Source organism: Capsella rubella, unplaced genomic scaffold (genome assembly GCF_000375325.1).
Source record: "Capsella rubella cultivar Monte Gargano unplaced genomic scaffold, Caprub1_0 scaffold_1, whole genome shotgun sequence".
Lineage (NCBI taxonomy): Eukaryota > Viridiplantae > Streptophyta > Magnoliopsida > Brassicales > Brassicaceae > Capsella > Capsella rubella.
The window spans coordinates 15407329-15425728 of NW_006238923.1; the positions used below are offsets into that span (position 1 = coordinate 15407329).

Below are 18400 nucleotides of genomic sequence, written 5' to 3' on the forward strand. Positions count from 1 at the left end.
AATTTTTTAAAATTTGATGATATGATCAGTTATGTATATATACTATATAGAATTTGATTAGTTGATTATTTCATATGCTAACATATTTTTTATCTTTTTATTTTTCTAAAAAAAATGTTATCTTTGTTTATTTAGATATATGATGATTTTGTTTTATTAGATTTCATTCTATATAAATTATTACTTTCGAAAGTATATTAAAATATTAAATATGTTTATGTATATTCAAAATAGATATGTTTACATATATTTAATTTGAATTTAATTGTCCACTTTTTATGGTAAAAGATTATTATGATTTCCATAAAAATAGATAGTTTTTTTTCTTTTTTTTTTGCTGTCATTAATTCTGTTTGGCAACTGTAATATATTTTATGAATTTTTTTTTTTTAATTGGGGGTGTTTGGCTTCAAGTTGTCCTTCCCAATTAATAGTATAGAATTATAGATACAAAAAAAAATCTACAAATATATTTTAAAAATAATGATAATATAGAGAAGATGGGGGAAACGGAGAAAATCAACCCAAACTATTTCTCGAAGGCATTTTCATACCCAAATTCATGTACTCTGAATTTTACAACTCAAAGCAGCTTTCAATTCAAATAACTAACCTGAACCACATCAATTTTGTTCGATGTCAACCTCGACGTTAACAATATCTCTGCCCATCTTGAGGATTTGGATAATCAAGCTTAAGCTTTTGTAAAATCCGAGTCCAGTTCTCTTGGTTTTTACAGAAGCTTAAGCTTGATTGTCCAAATCTTCGAGACTGGCAGAGATATTTTAACGTCGAGGTTGAAATCGACTAAAATTGATGTGGTTTAGATTGGTTATTTGATTTGAAAGCTGGTTTGGGTTTTAAAATTCAGAGTACGCGAGTTTAGATATGAAAATGCCTTCGGAAAATAGTTTGAGTTGATTTTCCCTGTTTGGAATTGCTTGTGATTCGTCTCTTCTCTCATTACAAGAATCAAGGATATATTTGCAAAACATTAAAAGTTGGAGGTCTCATTTTGCAATATATTCTTTTTAAAAAATCACTAGCGACAAATTACCAAAATCGTTTCCTCTCACTGTCTCACACTTTCTTCTCTTCTAATCTCTGAGAGCTCCGGGATGAAGAAATGGTTGGTGATCGCAGCCACGGTGGCGATAATCGCAATAGTCGTGAGACAAGGCACGACTCAATACGGATGGAACAAAGAAGCGGCGTTGGAAACGCTCAAGGAATGGTCAGATCGGCTCGGGATTTGGGCGATTCCGACGTATGTAGCGGTCCACACCGTGACCTTAGCTCTTTGCCTTCCTCACGCCGTCTTCTTTGAAGCTGGTGCTTCTATGCTCTTTGGGTTCCTTCCTGCTCTTCTCTGTGTTTTCTCTGCTAAGGTTCTCGCCGCTTCTTTCTCGTTCTGGATCGGCAGGTCTCGTTCCTTCTCCTCTCCGTTTCTGTGTTTGTGATTTCAAATTGAGCTTGTGGATTGTTTTGTGATTGTGATTATTGTGTTAACAATCAAAGTAATTAGGGTTTCAGATCAAGGATACTCACCATGGCATCTTAGAAACTGTGTGTGTTATTGATTGTCCTGTAATACACCATCAGTGAAATCACTATATACAGAGCTTTTCTTGGAATCCATTAAATTGTATGCATGATAAGAAAGGTGTAGACGAAATAGTCTTTGTTGGTTATTGAGAGGAAAAGTTATTAGATACTGAGTTTGGCCAAAAAGGTGGATAAGATGAATCGTCTGTAGCTTATAGTGTGTTGATGAGATTGGTTCTTGTCTTGTGGATGTGATGGAGATGTATGAAGGAACTGTTAAACGCAGTTATGATTCAAATTGAGCTTCTGGATTGTTTTGTTTGTGTTAATAATGTACGAAATTGTGATTATTGTGTTTGCCATTAAAGTGATTAGGGTTCAGATCAAGGATACTCATATGGCTTCTTAGAAACTGTATGTGTTATTGGTTTATGTTATCGATTTGTCTAGCCTTAAGCTTTTAGTTGTTGGAGGTGTTGGTTTTGATTGTCCTGTAATATTATCACTCACCTTATACAGAACTTTTCTTGGAATCTATTAAATTGTAAGTATGGTAATAAGGGTGTAGAGGAAGATGCATTGTTTTCATCTTCTATAATAGTGTGTTGATGAGATTGGTTCTTGTCGTGTGGATGTGATGAAGATGTAGGTTTTGATTGTCCTGTAATACAGCATCACTGAAACCACCTTATTCATAACTTTTTGAATCCATTAAACTGTAAGCATGATAAGAAGGGAACCTTTGAGTAGACGAATTAATCTTTGTTGGTTATTCAGAGGAAATTTTATACTTTCTTGTGAATGTGATGGAGAAGTATGAAGGAACTGTTAAAATGCATTATGTGATTCTATTTGTCATTAGCATATGTTGGAGAATGGTACTTGGATGTTAGTTTCCACATTTATCTCTTGGAAGAACACTTGCCATTCTCTCATACGTATTTTTGTATTGTTAGGTTTGTTTTTAAGAGTTCAACCAGAGCAACTGGGTGGGCTAAGGGAAACAAATACTTCAATATTCTGTCGAGAGGAGTCGAGCGCGATGGTTGGAAGTTTGTTCTTCTAGCAAGGTTCTCGCCAATCCCTTCCTATGTCATAAACTACGCCTTGGCAGCCACAGAAGTCCGGTTTGTAGCTGATTTTCTGTTCCCAACAGTTATTGGCTGCCTCCCGATGATCTTACAGAACGCATCAGTCGGTAGCCTTGCTGGTATGGCTGTAGCTTCTGTAGCCGGGAAACAGAAAAGTAAAGTCTGGGGTTATGTTTTCCCAGTACTTGGGATACTGTCAAGTGTTCTAATTTCATTGAGGATCAAAAAGTACTCTGCTGGAATCACAGAGGCATCATCAGATACTCCTCCCTCTACACAGTCTTCTAACAGCTCTAGCTTAGCTTCATCTGAAACCTTGAATCCCACTAATGGGTGAGTGATGATACAAACCATGATGGTGGTTTTTGATCGCCGGCAATACACTTGTTTGGCTTGCTGCTATCATGTTTCTCAACATCATGGCTTATTTTGGACGAGTAGGCAGTATCTGAAAAGTAACAAAGTGTTAGTTTTTGTAGTTCTTTCTTAAAGTTAAAAGCTTTGAACTAAACAGTGTAACTTTGATACGTTCTATACCAGACACAAAGCTGTGTCGTTTTTAAAACCACTCGTACCATCGGTTCTGACTTTTAACATTTCCTTTCGATGTTTTGTTTTCTGAAGCAGTTTATATGGTTACTTACCTGGGCGTTCGGGTTCGGATCGGGTTTTTGGATTTTCGGGTTTTCGGGTTTAGAGATATAGAACCCGCTGGCGTATTTCGGGTTTGGGTTCGGATTACCAAAATTCTCAAAATTCAAAATTTGAGTATCCAAATATGTGCAAACTACTAAAAAAGTTCAAAACTTATATTCTTTTTCACTTAAATTTATTTAAAAAAGAGTTTAGAACTTTAAAACGATCAAAATATACAAAATTTGGATAATTTTGACATTAAATTATTACAAATATATATATTATTAATAAATTTTTATTATATATTTATATCATGGTGTATTGGATATCCGTTCGGGTTTTGGTTCTCTTCGGGTTCGGGTTTAGAGATATAAAACCCGTTCGGGTATTTCTAAGTTTCGGGTTTGGGTTCGAATCGGGTTCGGATCGGAATTTCGGGTTAGTATCCAAAACAGAGAATCGATTCTGAAGCAATGTGACTATTTATATTCCTTTTGCATAGCTGCTTGAACCTATGAAACACTTGGGTCAAAAGATAACTAAATGTTCTGTAGCATTAAATCAAACTCTATGTATTAGGTATTGGCGTATTGCATTGCTCTGATCTTGTTTAGTAACCAAAAGACTAATAAGCTGCAAAGTGGATTTTGTATAATGAAGAGAAATCTTTGTTTGGTAAAGAGTTGTTTCTCAGTGTAGCAGTTCACTGATCATTTTCAAACTTCAACTCTCATAGAATGATAGAACACACAAAGAGGTTAGACAATGCAGATGCTTATGGTTGAAAGACTTTACCTAATAGTTGTACAAGGCGTTTTTGTTGGGATCACATGTGAAAGTTAGGCACATGGATTCGTTTTTGGAGTTGGTACAAAGACTTCAAAAAAGAACAAAGAGGAGGTATTGTATATACTAAGGACAAGTTGACCATGTCTCTCTCCTTATCTTTACATTCTCAAAATTAGGATTTGGTAAACTGAGAGCAGTTAGCTTTTTTCGAATCTCTTCAAGTATAAAAACCCATCACCTCTCTATTACACTATCTCATATTAGAAAACTCTCAAAGTTACAAAAAAATGGCTATCTCAATGCTTGTTCCTGGTCTTGTGCTCTTTGCTATGTTCTCTTTTGATATTGTTGTTGCTCATCCAGGTCTAGGATTTGGATGGAGAAGTAATCGTCCCGTCGGAAGGACTTTTTCCTCGAGTCTTTACCCACAGTTTTACCAGTTCTCTTGCCCACAAGCTGATGAGATTGTTATGACTGTGTTGGAAAAAGCCATAGCTAGAGAGCCAAGAATGGCTGCTTCTTTACTCAGGCTTCACTTCCACGACTGCTTTGTCCAGGTAAAGTCATCACTCATCATCACCTATCTTTGTGTTCCCTTTATGTGTATCATAAGCTTAACACTTATTTACTCAAATGTGTATGTAAACAGGGATGTGATGCATCAATCTTGTTGGATGATAGTGCTACCATACAAAGTGAAAAGAACGCAGGACCAAACAAGAACTCCATTAGAGGGTTTCAAGTCATAGATGAGATCAAAGCTAAACTGGAACAAGCTTGTCCTCAAGTCGTGTCCTGTGCTGACATTCTTGCTCTTGCTGCTCGTGGCTCAACTGTACTGGTAAAATAGAGACACCTTCAAGAGATTTGGCTCATGACTTACAAGTTATATAAGCTAATATTGCTAACTTTGTGGTTCAATACAGAGCGGTGGACCATCATGGGAGCTTCCACTAGGGAGAAGAGACTCGAGAACAGCTAGCCTCAACGGCGCAAACACGAACATTCCTGCACCAAACTCAACTATTCAGAACCTCTTAACCATGTTCCAACGCAAAGGTTTAAACGAAGAAGACCTTGTTTCCCTATCAGGTAAGCTTAATAACATGTATTATTCTTGTTATACAAGTTATCATGGAAACCTAACCGTACCGAACTGAATAAAACCAAAATTTTTATAGGAGGGCATACGATTGGAGTAGCGAGATGCACAACATTCAAACAAAGACTATACAACCAAAACGGTAATAACCAACCAGACGAGACACTAGAAAGATCATACTACTATGGACTAAGATCAATTTGTCCACCAACGGGAGGGGACAACAACATATCACCACTAGACTTAGCCTCTCCTGCTAGATTCGACAACACATACTTCAAACTCCTTCTTTGGGGCAAAGGCTTATTGACATCAGATGAAGTGCTTATCACTGGTAATGTAGACAAGACTGTTGCATTGGTGAAAGCTTATGCTGAAGATGAGAGCCTTTTCTTCCGACAGTTCGCAAAGTCTATGGTTAATATGGGGAATATACAGCCTCTTACTGGTTTTAATGGTGAGATTAGAAAGAGTTGTCATGTGATTAACTAAAAAAACAAAGTAAAAAATACTTTGTTTGATCAGTATGTTATTGTATTAATGGTTGATGAAGAATTAATAAGTCGTGTTATGTTTGTTTTCAATATGTTATTAGTGATCTAATTAAACAACTTTGAATGAGAATGTACCGTTTGTTGTTTGTTGAAGGAGTGAGCATAAAAATTTCGTATTTAAGAGATTTATTTTATCAAAAATATTCACAACATTTGTTTCAAAATCAAGATTCATAAACATGAAAGTGGAGCAAAATACTGAAAAGTGGAGCAAAATACTGAAAGTGAAAACAGTTAATACTCCTCCCGTTTTTAATTAGTTGTATTTTAAGGTTTTTCACACAAATTAAGAAAGTAATTATTATTATTTTTTGTTAATCTATTTTCGAATTTTTTATTGACAAAAACATTAAAACCGTAAAATAAAATTAGAAGTTTTACCAAACATTTGCATTAAAAAAAACTTAAAAAAATAATTATTATGAAACAAAATTTTAACTCAAAATCGATAGCTAATTAAAAACAGAGAGATTAATAAATAATAACAAAACCATAAGTCGTTTAACTTTCTCAATTTTCATTAGAGCCATTGGATCTCCCGTCAAATTCAACTCTCTTGTAATCATCATAAATGAGAGGAAATCAAATAATGGTCAAATAATGGGAAGGGTAAAAGTTTAGAGCCCTTATTTGTAAATTATGAGCAGCCAGCGTTAGGACGTCATTGCTTAACAATTCCACGGTTTCAAGCGCATTGATTTTAATCTCTTTCACATTTACCCAAGAACTTTCAAAAATGGTTTCCAAAACCGATATCTCCTCATAACCCATTTCTTCCTTCGAGCTCACACTAAAAATTCCAAGCTCTCCTTCGTTGCTTGTCAAATTTAGAGAGTTACCACTCGATATATTCTCAGGAACTGCGGAATATGACCAAATTTTGGTTTTGAAACTAAACTGGATCACATTTTTGCGGGTTATCCAATGGGAAAACCCATAAGAAGATGTTGGTTTAGTTCCAATACAATAAGCGTAAGATGTTGGTTCTTTGGAGATTGAATTTGAAAAACAATTAAGTGTAAGTTCTCTTGTTACATTCTTTGTTTAGGACTCTAAATTTTTTGACTAAGGCCAAAGGAGAATGAAAAAGAATCTCCATGAAAATGTCTTAGTTCCGTCTAATATGCCGCTTTTGTAACGTGTAATTTGGATGGAACAATATTCCCAGAATGTAACCCGTGATCTCAAATACTCACTTAGTATCTTGACTTTGGGTAGAGCAGTTTTGCTCTTTCCACCGCAGTTTTTTTTATCAGTTTTTCAATGTCTTTATCCATGCAGCGACCGTTGGCTCGAAATATGTCCAGAGATGTTAAATCATATTTGTTCTGTATGTTCCGGTCAACCGAGAGGCATTCCAACAAATGTTTTACTGCCTATCCACAACATTTCAATGCACCAAAAGGTTACAAATTTTGTGTGTGTAAAGTATATAAAGGAACGTCATTAATTGTATAATAAAATATAAAATTAGTTTTCTTGCATTTATTTATTTAACTTAAAAATCATTTGTTTCTTTAGTTGCTTTAAATTCGGTATTTAGATCCTAATTTAATCTTGCAAATCACAAGCCATTAGCGGATTTACTTAAGTGCTTAAATCTTGATAATATATGTGTATATATACGGGTTAAAAAAAAATACATCGATAAAATCGAAGTGACCTATTCAACTTTTAGTGTTTTTATAAGATCTATGTATACATGCGGATTTGAACCTCACTATTTTTGTTTTTATACACATTAAATAATTATACTAGCTTTCCTAATAAATTAATTTTTAGTTGTTACACATTCCATCTTAATGTATTAGAGCTAAATAATATATCAAACAAAATATGGATATCAAATAACACAAACATCTAATCTTGCAATACAATTTTAAAACAATCGATTTCATCATAAAAACTGGAGTTTAAGTCTACGCACTCCTTCTCAATGTATAAGAGCTACATTATCATAAATTATGTGTCATTTCTAATCCTTTTTCTTTAGTTTGTATTACATATATGATATAACAAAGCATAATTAGTACAAAAAGTTCACAAATTTTTGGAAATCCAACATTGCCCTATATTAGTTTTATACGTGAGAATCACATAAGTAATGGGTTTACCTATGTCCAACTAACTTTCAATGAGTAAAGTTTATATAATGTAGATATACTATCATTCTCATCAAGTTATTGATAATTCATGTTGTTAAGCTCATTCTTTTCTTTATGTTTTTTTGTGTGTTTTTACTTAATTATAACTACATGCATTACGATCTATAAAATAAAACATATGCAAAACTATACTAGTACTCTCATTAAGTAAACAAATGATTTTTCTTTTAAGCTCATTTTTTCAATTTTTTTGTTTGTTTATAATTTTTTTTATTATAACAATAAATATAAAATTTACAAAATAAATTAATATTAAATATTTCATATTTTTATTCTTGAGCTTCATAATTCATTGTTTATTTGTTAATATCTGTACAAAATGATTTTATGTTTTTGTTACATGAATTTCTAAGTGACCTCAAGGTTCCACACAACAAAAACATAATCACTTTCTGAATAATGTAACACCGTATTGTGAGTTTACTAACAAGGACATTTTTTTATATTTTTGTATTACTTGACCATATATTACATTTGTAATCCATCGTCTAACTGATTTTTATCTTAATATTGTCTATTAGGACAAATACAAGGGTAAAACTCCAAGGAACAGATGATGAAGGGAATGTTGTATGCGTCTCATACATGATCGGCTTCAAGCAGTAGCTGAAGGTAATAATAAGGAATTAAGTCTCCATCTCAGTGTAAGGAAGGCTAGACTCAAATAGCATGTTAAAGGCAAAATTACAAAACATTTTTCTCGGATGTGACAGCGGATTAGACATCGAAATCTATTGTTAATGAATGAAAAAAGAATTGAAAATCGATCTTCACTTTATATAAAGAAGTTAATTACTATCCCATTTAAGAAAATTTTCATATATCTATCATTCCCCTATAGTCAGAGTATTTGGAGGACGAATGCTTATGCCAAACCGGAAAAATAAAAAAAAAACATAGGTAAAGATTGATCTTTGGTAAAGATATCCGCATATTTGTATGCGGACAAAACATAAAAAACTCGCATTTGACCAAGAGCAACCTTCTCCCAGACAAAATGGAGGTCAATCTCAATATATTTTGTCCAGCATTCGTCCTCTTAGCATGGAGTGATTGAGTAGATTTATAAAAATATTCTTAATATTCTCTTGCATATAATTTATTTGACATACATAATCCTACTTGTGTATTCTGTATACCACTGAGATAAACTAATAAATATCTTACACATATCAAACAAAAATCAATCTTTTTTTTAATTTACAAATTTTTATAAAATGAATATACAATTTTTAAAAAAAAATTTAACTAAATAAAAGCTGATTATAAATGGAAGAATAATATTTTCTTACCCAGCCGGACCAAAATAAATAGGCCATGGCCCCAAAAGCCCTTATTTGATATTTAACAAAACCCATTGCTCAAGAAAACTAATTACTTTAAAAAAAAAAAAGCTTGATAAAATTAAAATTTGGCTTTGTGTCGTCAATTTTGAGATCTGTAGAAGATGAGCGACGGAGACGAAGCTGCTAGACGCCGTACCGCGGCGGTGACTGAGTACCGGAAGAAGCTCCTTCATCACAAAGAACTCGAATCTCGTGTTCGCACAGGTTCGATTTCAAAAATCTTCCTCATTCTCTTATCTTTTTGTTCTCTGAGCTTAGTCTGAAAGGTCAAAATAGAATCTAGGGTTCGTTCCTACTCTTTGTTTTCATTAGGTTTTTGAGTTCCTAATTGAACTGTTTCTTCACTTGATTTGTGAATTTTGAGACCGATCTCAAGCTTAATTGAATTTTTGAATAGTTGGGTTTTGCGATTTTCTATAAACTGGGTTTTGCTTGTGGCGATGCAGCTAGGGAGAATTTAAGAGGAGCTAAGAAGGAATTCAACAAAACTGAGGATGATTTGAAGTCTCTTCAAAGCGTTGGTCAGATTATTGGAGAAGTACTACGTCCTCTTGATAATGAGCGATGTAATTTCTTGTCTCTCTTAGCTTTCCTTTTTGATTGAATGCTACATTGTTCTAGTGTTGCTTTGTGCTCTGTAATCTGAAGTTTGGAATTTTCTATGGTTTTTTTGTGTAATGTTTAGTGATTGTTAAGGCGAGTAGCGGCCCTCGTTATGTGGTGGGTTGTCGTAGCAAGGTGGATAAGGAAAAGCTGACTTCAGGAACTCGAGTTGTCCTGGATATGACTACGTTAACGATTATGCGAGCCCTTCCCCGTGAAGTAAGCTTGATATTGGCATTGTTTATTTTATGGCCTCTTAAATGAGTGTATTTTGTACTGGCTTTAACATTGTATTATCCTCTTGATGATAGGTGGATCCTGTTGTTTATAACATGTTGCATGAAGATCCAGGCAACATTAGTTACTCTGCAGTGGGTGGTTTAGGTGATCAGATCAGAGAACTTAGGGAATCTATTGAGCTGCCTCTCATGAATCCTGAACTTTTCCTCAGAGTAGGGATTAAACCTCCTAAGGTACTTATTTCTCTCTCCACTCCTTTTTTAAGTTACCACAGACTATCCCATGCTTCACTTTCTATGTTTCTCTTTACCTGTGGTTACTGGTATGAATGAATGGCTAAAAGAATTGCAAACTCACTTCAATTTGCTTTTCTCTCATTCCAGGGTGTCCTTCTGTATGGACCTCCGGGTACTGGAAAAACTCTACTGGCTAGGGCTATTGCCAGCAACATTGATGCCAACTTCTTGAAGGTTTGATTTAGTTGTTGAAGTTTTGGTTTGGTGTAATCTTACATGCCTCATATGTTCTAAATTATCTCGTATTTGCCTTTATGTCATAGGTTGTATCAAGTGCAATTATAGACAAATACATTGGAGAAAGTGCAAGGTTGATTCGAGAAATGTTTAACTATGCTCGTGAACACCAGGTAGAATATCATCTTCTTTTTTTTTTTTTCTCTTGTCTTATTTAACCTTGATATGCTTTATATTGAAGTTCTAATTTTATATTAACTCTCCTTCTGTGGGGCTAGCCTTGTATCATTTTCATGGATGAAATCGATGCTATCGGTGGGCGCCGTTTTAGTGAAGGAACTAGTGCTGATCGTGAAATTCAAAGAACACTTATGGAGTTACTCAACCAGCTTGATGGGTTTGACCAACTTGGAAAGGTATGACCTATGGTTTTAGACTAGTACTCTGTGCAGAAAAATGTGTGGTGAAGTTACTTCACGAGCTTAGGTGTGTAACTTGTTGGGTGCCTATAGTTCAAAGTGTTTTCTCTTTCTAACTTATGTTTTTCACACAGTTGGTTATAATATGAAATCATCAGGAGTGTTAGTTACTACAGTGACATTTATCTGATATTTGTACAATGGAATATCTTCTGATACTTGGGAGATAATATTATTAGGTGAAAATGATAATGGCTACCAACAGGCCAGATGTTCTTGATCCAGCACTCCTCCGTCCGGGTAGGTTAGATAGAAAGATTGAGATCCCGTTGCCAAATGAACAATCAAGAATGGAAATCCTCAAGATCCACGCATCTGGTATTGCCAAGCACGGAGAAATAGATTATGAGGCTATCGTGAAACTTGGAGAGGTTAGTTTCTGTTTCTTATATGCTCACTGCGACTGCTATAGATAATGAATCCCACTGATTGTTGCTCTAAAATCCATAGGGTTTCAATGGTGCCGATCTGCGTAACATATGCACTGAAGCTGGAATGTTTGCAATCAGAGCAGAGCGTGACTATGTAATCCATGAAGACTTCATGAAGGTAGAAACAAAAATATGCACCCTTCCATATTTACACATCTATTTGTTCCCGAACTTTTCTGCTTATCAAATTGTCGGATTTACAGGCGGTGAGAAAGCTGAGCGAGGCCAAGAAACTTGAGTCGAGCTCTCACTACAACGCAGATTTCGGGAAAGAGTAAGAAAAGAAAAAGCTCAGAGAAGAAGACAGAGCCTAATGGGGAAGTGAAAAACTCTGCTGTTCACTTTGAAAAACAAGCTAATGACTGTTTCAGTTTCTCAATGTTCTGTTTCGAGTTTTTTAGTTTACACTGCTTTAGTAATGACAGCAATTCTATGTTTATGCATCTCAAGTGTCATTTGATTCATCTTTCGGCGCCACTTGGAACATTTTTTTTTAATGTGATATAGACATTTGTATGATCAGAAGAGATACTTTAGAATAGCACTAACCACAAGTTTTGTGGACTATTATAACACATTTGAAATTCGAAAACTATCAATAGTGAGTTCTACAAACAAATAAATAGTAATTCTCCAACAATATTTAGTACAATTATGACATCAATAGCACTGTTTCGTTATATATACATAGAAATATAGACAAATCCAAATCACATAAATATATAATAACTTTAAAAAAATATATAAGAAGCTGTTTCATAAACCTCCTTGGTCCTTGCTGCCCAAACAAAAAAAAAGAAGAAAACAAACCCTAAGAAAATCCGCAAATATTAAGATAGATGGCCGGCGAGAGATCAACCGCCGCTTTAAGAGTCCGTCGTTTACTCGAAGCACGCAACCGCAAAGGCCGTCGCCGTTTGACTTATTACCGTCGACGACGTTGTCGGAAAATCATCAAAAGAGCAGACGTAATCAGCACTTTACCTGATGTGATACTCCAACATATACTTTGCTTCGTTCCAACCAAATTCGCAATCAGAACAAGTCTTCTCTCAAAACGATGGAGGCATGTATGGTACGATGTACCTTCTCTCTACTTCGATGAGTACAAACCTGATGATGCTTCTATTGAAAAAACCCTAAGTTACCACACTGCTGCCAAGATGATGAACTTTCACCTCTATACCATGAACAATCTCTACATAGACAAGTGGATCAAGTTCGCCATATCCCGCAAAGTGGAGAATCTGTCCTTTGAAGTCGGGTGTCATGTGTGTCCTGTTCCTGATTTCTTCTTCATCAATCCCTATGTGAAGCAACTCACCTATAAGTTAACCTTCAGTGATAATTTTACTCCCAAATACTCTGTGGTCTGGACATCGCTGAGGAAGTTGTACTTGAGCTATTGTAGAGTGTCTGATGAATCCATTGCTAAGATCCTATCTGGTTGTCCAGTTCTTGAAAACTTAACATTGTATGTTTGCTATAGACTGAAGGTTCTTGATCTCAGCAAATCATTGCGTCTGACAACACTACAAGTAAACCACAACAGTTGTGTTCCAGGGCCAACACAGATAATAGCACCACATGTCCATAGTCTCAGATTTAGAAGCTCTCTTTTACCGAGTACTTTAGTAGATGTCTCGTCTTTAACCGAAGCGAAAATTGACATTTGCTTCTACCATGTGAAAACGTTGGTGAGTGCTGATGTTTTTCAAGTAATGGTGCTAAAGATGCTAGAAAAGTTACAGAACGTGGAGAAGCTTACTTTTGGAGGAAACTTTCTTCAGGTATATATATATCTGATAATGTCCCTAAACTGGTTGGTTTCACAGTTATATGCTCAATGTATACATGTTTTTGATATTTTTTGTTAGGTTTTATCTCTTGCGGAGGTTTGTGGTGTTCCTTTGCCGATGTTGAAGGTCAAATATTTGGCTCTCGAGACAATGATCTATCAATATGTTATTCCTGGTATAGAAAGGCTGTTACAGAACTCACCTTGCTTAAAGAAGCTAATCATACGAACAAGGGAATGCGACACCATAGGGGTATATATATATATATTTCATTAACTCTTATGTTACTTTCCTTTTAACTATCATCAAGTTCATATATATATTTTTCATTTTGTTGAGCAGGGGGAGCACCTTGACGAGTACCTGACTACGCGAGGTTTGAATCCTGATCAATGCTGGAGATCAAAAGATGGAGTCTTCTGGAACGAGTTCCGTTGGGATGTAGAGTCAAAGAATGTGACTTCATTAGTGGAACTTGTGGTTAAAAACGCAAAGACACTAGAAAAGATGATCATACTGTTGAACGAACGTTACCTTAGGTTTAAGTTTACGGAGCTGGTCCTTCCAACACTTGCTCATCATAACAACGTCTCCATCAATGTTGCTCTCTCAACAAAACTGTGGAAATCATATGAATGGTGTGAATAAGATCTTCTCTCTAGTCTTATTGAACCTTTTTTTTTTTTTCTCATGATCATATAATTGTATTTTATTTCATCTTTGACTTGAACCTCACTTAACTGCATGATTTCGGAATGTTTATACTTATGGTTTAATTCACACTGAAAAGGTGATGATTTTACTTTATAATGTATCCAAAATTACTAATGATACGTTCGTAACAACAGTTCGGATGGTTCGGAACCGTATGCTGCAGATAGAATTCAGGATAATTATTATTGGGAAAATGTCATATAAATCGAACTTTCAAATTTGGGATGGATTAATGCTGAACTTTCATGAAGTCATTTTAATCACACATTTTATGTTGATTTTTCCGTAAAATAGCTAAGTTTCGTTGATCACGCTGAATTTAGCACGACGTTTAATCTTTGTTAAATCTCGAAGAGAGAATTAACTATTCATGAGCTGCTTTAGAAGACGTTGTTTAACCAATTGAAGAAACAAAATCCCAAAATCGATTCACAAATTCATTAATCTAAATCCCTAACATTGGGAAAAATGTTATTTAAATCCCGAACTTACATATTTTGGCCATTTTAATCATCGATTTTCACTGTGGCCATTAAAATCATAGACTTCTCGTTGACGTTATTTTTAAATCACTATCTTTTGTTGACTGAGCCAGATTGAGCATGTCGTCAAATCAAATTGTCTAACAGAGGAGTTAACAACCGTTTAGGATCGTTAATCGATCTCTGTTAAGTCAAAAAATGAGAATCACAAGGACAAACGACGTCGATTTGGGAATTTAGGCATTTCGTCTAAGGCAGTACGACGTCGTTTGTCCTTGTGATTCTCATTTTCCAACTTAACAGATATTGATTAATGATCCTAAACGGCTGGTAGTCCCTCTATCAGAGAATTTGATTTGACGACATGCTCAATCTAGCTCAGTCAACAGAAGATAATGATTTAAAAATAACGCCAAGGAGAAGTCTATGATTTACCACAGTGAAAGTCGAGGATTAAAATGGCCAAAATGTGTAAGTTCGAAATTTAAATAACATTTTTCCCTCCCTAACATTAGAAAAATTCACAAATTATCTCTACCTCTTGTCAAGTTGTTGCTAAGGCGTGGACCCCTGGAGGATGAAAGTATCTTCCGACGTCGTTTCTTTGTTTAAAAAAACATGGTCGTTTAGCTAAACGGAAGCAGCTCACAAACATACTCTGATTTTTTTTTAAAATGTAGAAGACATGTTAATTGTAGGGAGTTATATCAAAAATATATGATGGGACACTTTAAAAGTAGTATAACAATTTAAAATTTTAAAATATGAAAATAGACAAAAATCATGTATGAAACAAAATTCACCCCATGCTATGCAAATAATTTAGTGGAATCCCCTTGACCAAATGATTGATTAAGGCTTAATTAATGCTTCTACACCAAAACGTATGGCGTTCGAGTCCCAAAAAATGTGATTTATTGATTCTCCATATTAATGGAGGCATGTTTACAAGAGATCTCCAGTGATACGCAATTAAAGAATGTTCTCCGTGATTCTAAGTATTGAAGAAGAAGAATAAGATGCCCAACATCAGCATGAAAATGAAGAAAGTATGGTCAATCATGAATCTAATAGGACTGGAAAAAATTTCTTATGATTAGAAATAATTAATAAATCTAAAAACGACGAAAAACAAATAGAAAATCTATATATATAAAGTTAACTTTGCTCTCTTCTCCTTAATCCACCTCATCATCCTAATCATCATCCACATCATTTTATTATTTAATTTTAATAATTTATTTATATCATTTTATTCTTTAATCTAAATATTTATACACATGTAAACAAGTTTTTCAAAAAGAAATATGAAAAGTCCTTTCAAACATCATCCACAAAAAAATAACAAATAAAAATAACAAACAAAAACATAACAAACCAAAATAAATAGATAATAAACAAGAGATCGCCAAATCAATAAATAAAAAATATAACAATCCGCGCAAAATCCACAAATCATTCTCAACTTTTGGACTAACATATTAAAAGGATCCACAATATTAACATCATCAAGATCTATATTTGGTGGGAGCCTTAATAACACATTTTTCTACAACTCTCCATAACACTTCTGTTTATGTTTACGCATGGATTTATATTATAGACACTTAATTTCTCAACTACTATCGAAACTAAAATAAAATAGATTTTCTATACAAACACAACATGAGATAGAAAATAAAAATATGTTGTAGTGGAGAAAATAAGTACGAAATAAAACACGAATCAATTACTTATAAACAAAGTAATAAAATTCCCGCGCGTAGCGCGAGCAACTGACTAGTTGATATATATAGATCTATAATTTATATTTTTCATAAAATCTAACTACAGGGAAATTAAAATGATATCAAACCAAACAAACCGTTAGCCAAACCAAACACCCTTACGATTTTTAATTTGTGTGGTTTAGGCAGGAAAAACAAAAAAAAAAACTAAGAAGCTGTCCAACATAAAAAAGAAACTAAACCCTAAGAAAATCTCATAAACTCGAAGCAAGCAACCGCAAAGGTCGGTGTTAGAAAAATCATGAAAGACGTGATCAGCTCTTTACCTGATGTGATACTCCAACATATACTTTGCCTCATTCCAACCAAGTTAGCCATCAGTACTAGTCTTCTCTCAAAACGATGGAGGCATGTATGGTGCGACGTACCTTCTCTCTACTTCGTTGATTACAAACCTGATGATGATTCTATTGAAAAAACCCTAAGTTACCACACTGCTCCCAAGATGATGAACTTCCACCTATATACCATGAGCAATCTTTACATAGACAAGTGGATCAAGTTCGCCATCGCCCGCGACGTGGAGAATCTGTCTTTGAAAGTCCGACATCAACAGTGTGATGTTCCTGATATCTTCTTCATCAATACCTCTGTGAAGCAACTCAAGTTTAAGTTATCTTTCACTGATTTAACTCCCAAAGACTCTGTGGTCTGGACATCGTTGAGGAAGTTGTATTTGGGTTCTTGTAGAGTGTCGGATGAATCCATTGCTAAGATTCTATCTGGTTGTCCAGTTCTTGAAACCTTAACATTGCATTTTTGCGATAAACTGTTGGTTCTTGATCTCAGCAAATCATTGCGTTTGACAACACTACAAGTGGACCGCAACATTTGGGTTCCCGGGCCAACGCAGATCATAGCACCACATATCCATTGTCTTAGATTAAGAAACTCTCTGTTACCTTGTACTTTAGTTGATGTCTCGTCTTTAACCGAAGCGAAAATGGATATTTGCTTCAGCCATCTGCGAAAGACAGTGAATGCTGATGTTCTTCAAGTAATGGTGCTAAAGATGCTAGAAAAGTTACAGAACGCAGAGAAGCTTACTTTTGGAGGAAACTTTCTTCAGGTTTATATATACCTTTTGATCCCATTACTACAATATATATGCGTTCGATATCGATCTTTTTGTTCTTTTTGTTAGGTTTTATCTCTTGCCGAGCTTTGTGGTGTTCATTTTCCGATGTTGAAGGTCAAATATTTGGCTCTGGAGACAGTGATCTTTCAGTATGTTGTTCCTGGTATCGAAAGGCTGTTACAAAACTCACCTTGCTTAAAGAAGCTAACCTTACGCGCAAGGGACTGCAACATTATACCGGTATGTTATATATAACAAGGGCCATGGCCATTAGCCTTGTACTCTCTTTTATTTTCCTTTGGACCTTGGCCTATCTTTTATTTATCATCTGAGTTTATATATGTATCCATTTTTGGATTTTTGTTTTCTTTTTATTGAGCAGGGCCTAGACGAGTACCTAACTACGCGAGGCTTGAATCCTGATCAATGCTGGAGATCAAATGATGGAGTCTTCTGGAACAAGAACCGTTGGGATTTAGAGTCAAAGCATATAACTTCATTCGTGGAACTTGTGGTTAAAAACGCAAAGACACTAGAAAAGATAAACCTACTCTTGAATGAACATTACCTTGGGTTTAAGTTGATCCTTCCTACACTTTCTCACAACAATGTCTCTATTAATATTGCGCTCTCAGACAAACTGATCATGATTAAATCAGATCATTGGTGTGAATAATAGGGCTAATTAGTCTCTGTCTCGTTGTCTTATTGAACCTTTCTTTTTAATAATAATGAATGGTATTTTATTTCATGTTGACCATTTTTACTTCGAACCTCACTTAAACATTTGAGACAATCTAATGTAGTGGATAAAGATTACTTAGATTAGAGGCACCGAGTATTTAAGATCTCTGGTCGAAACTAGTTTGCTAAAATTTATGTGATACATGAGTCTGTTCGTTCGGTTAATAATTTTGAACGTCGATTTGATTCAGCGATCAAAAGCGTTGCGTCTGCCACACCGCTGCCGCCTGCGGTGACCAAACGAACACGCTCATGTATCACAGCTAGATCGATTTGGTTTCGGTTATTCTATGGTTTAAAAAATTAAACTATATGTGTTGATACATAAACTAAAAATAAGCG

At 34.8% G+C, this 18400-nt stretch overlaps 5 protein-coding genes across 5 annotated transcripts; all 5 read left to right on the forward strand.

Annotated features, from left to right (window-relative positions):
- Positions 1-1076: 1076 nt before the first annotated feature.
- Positions 1077-3204, forward strand: LOC17896895. Its single transcript, XM_006304057.2, has 2 exons — positions 1077-1423; positions 2502-3204. Exons 1-2 carry the CDS (start codon positions 1119-1121, stop codon positions 2971-2973), a joined length of 777 nt encoding a protein of 258 aa, XP_006304119.1. The 5' UTR covers positions 1077-1118; the 3' UTR covers positions 2974-3204.
- A 1128-nt stretch (positions 3205-4332) lies between these two features.
- On the forward strand, positions 4333-5833 carry LOC17899888 (peroxidase 9). The gene is made up of 4 exons (XM_006304388.2): positions 4333-4618; positions 4711-4902; positions 4988-5153; positions 5243-5833. The coding sequence occupies exons 1-4, from the start codon at positions 4349-4351 to the stop codon at positions 5653-5655; spliced, it is 1041 nt and encodes a 346-aa protein (XP_006304450.1). The 5' UTR covers positions 4333-4348; the 3' UTR covers positions 5656-5833.
- A 3452-nt stretch (positions 5834-9285) lies between these two features.
- LOC17900553 (26S proteasome regulatory subunit S10B homolog B) lies at positions 9286-11976 on the forward strand. Its single transcript, XM_006304921.2, has 10 exons — positions 9286-9432; positions 9675-9794; positions 9914-10050; positions 10143-10304; positions 10455-10541; positions 10631-10717; positions 10823-10960; positions 11203-11394; positions 11474-11572; positions 11658-11976. The coding sequence occupies exons 1-10, from the start codon at positions 9330-9332 to the stop codon at positions 11730-11732; spliced, it is 1200 nt and encodes a 399-aa protein (XP_006304983.1). The 5' UTR covers positions 9286-9329; the 3' UTR covers positions 11733-11976.
- A 317-nt stretch (positions 11977-12293) lies between these two features.
- On the forward strand, positions 12294-13901 carry LOC17900922 (putative F-box/LRR-repeat protein At3g18150). The gene is made up of 3 exons (XM_006304755.2): positions 12294-13244; positions 13332-13505; positions 13596-13901. The coding sequence occupies exons 1-3, from the start codon at positions 12294-12296 to the stop codon at positions 13899-13901; spliced, it is 1431 nt and encodes a 476-aa protein (XP_006304817.2).
- A 1567-nt stretch (positions 13902-15468) lies between these two features.
- Positions 15469-17990, forward strand: LOC17898156 (putative F-box/LRR-repeat protein At3g18150). Its single transcript, XM_006304856.2, has 4 exons — positions 15469-15498; positions 16445-17305; positions 17381-17554; positions 17697-17990. Exons 1-4 carry the CDS (start codon positions 15469-15471, stop codon positions 17988-17990), a joined length of 1359 nt encoding a protein of 452 aa, XP_006304918.2.
- Positions 17991-18400: the final 410 nt, after the last annotated feature.

What these genes read in the sequence shown, in the direction of transcription:
- LOC17896895 (XM_006304057.2), top strand. Translation starts at nt 1,119, where the DNA reads ATGAAGAAATGGTTGGTGATCGCAGCCACGGTGGCGATAATCGCAATA. An exon ending in TTCTCGTTCTGGATCGGCAG is followed by an intron (nt 1,424 to 2,501) that starts GTCTCGTTCCTT and finishes TTGTATTGTTAG; the next exon opens with GTTTGTTTTTAAGAGTTCAA.
- LOC17899888 (XM_006304388.2), top strand. Translation starts at nt 4,349, where the DNA reads ATGGCTATCTCAATGCTTGTTCCTGGTCTTGTGCTCTTTGCTATGTTC. An exon ending in TCCACGACTGCTTTGTCCAG is followed by an intron (nt 4,619 to 4,710) that starts GTAAAGTCATCA and finishes GTATGTAAACAG; the next exon opens with GGATGTGATGCATCAATCTT. An exon ending in AGACCTTGTTTCCCTATCAG is followed by an intron (nt 5,154 to 5,242) that starts GTAAGCTTAATA and finishes AAATTTTTATAG; the next exon opens with GAGGGCATACGATTGGAGTA.
- LOC17900553 (XM_006304921.2), top strand. Translation starts at nt 9,330, where the DNA reads ATGAGCGACGGAGACGAAGCTGCTAGACGCCGTACCGCGGCGGTGACT. An exon ending in CGAATCTCGTGTTCGCACAG is followed by an intron (nt 9,433 to 9,674) that starts GTTCGATTTCAA and finishes GTGGCGATGCAG; the next exon opens with CTAGGGAGAATTTAAGAGGA. An exon ending in GGTTTGACCAACTTGGAAAG is followed by an intron (nt 10,961 to 11,202) that starts GTATGACCTATG and finishes TAATATTATTAG; the next exon opens with GTGAAAATGATAATGGCTAC.
- LOC17900922 (XM_006304755.2), top strand. Translation starts at nt 12,294, where the DNA reads ATGGCCGGCGAGAGATCAACCGCCGCTTTAAGAGTCCGTCGTTTACTC. An exon ending in TTGGAGGAAACTTTCTTCAG is followed by an intron (nt 13,245 to 13,331) that starts GTATATATATAT and finishes ATTTTTTGTTAG; the next exon opens with GTTTTATCTCTTGCGGAGGT. An exon ending in GGGAATGCGACACCATAGGG is followed by an intron (nt 13,506 to 13,595) that starts GTATATATATAT and finishes TTTGTTGAGCAG; the next exon opens with GGGGAGCACCTTGACGAGTA.
- LOC17898156 (XM_006304856.2), top strand. Translation starts at nt 15,469, where the DNA reads ATGCCCAACATCAGCATGAAAATGAAGAAA. An exon ending in TCAGCATGAAAATGAAGAAA is followed by an intron (nt 15,499 to 16,444) that starts GTATGGTCAATC and finishes ATAAACTCGAAG; the next exon opens with CAAGCAACCGCAAAGGTCGG. An exon ending in TTGGAGGAAACTTTCTTCAG is followed by an intron (nt 17,306 to 17,380) that starts GTTTATATATAC and finishes TCTTTTTGTTAG; the next exon opens with GTTTTATCTCTTGCCGAGCT.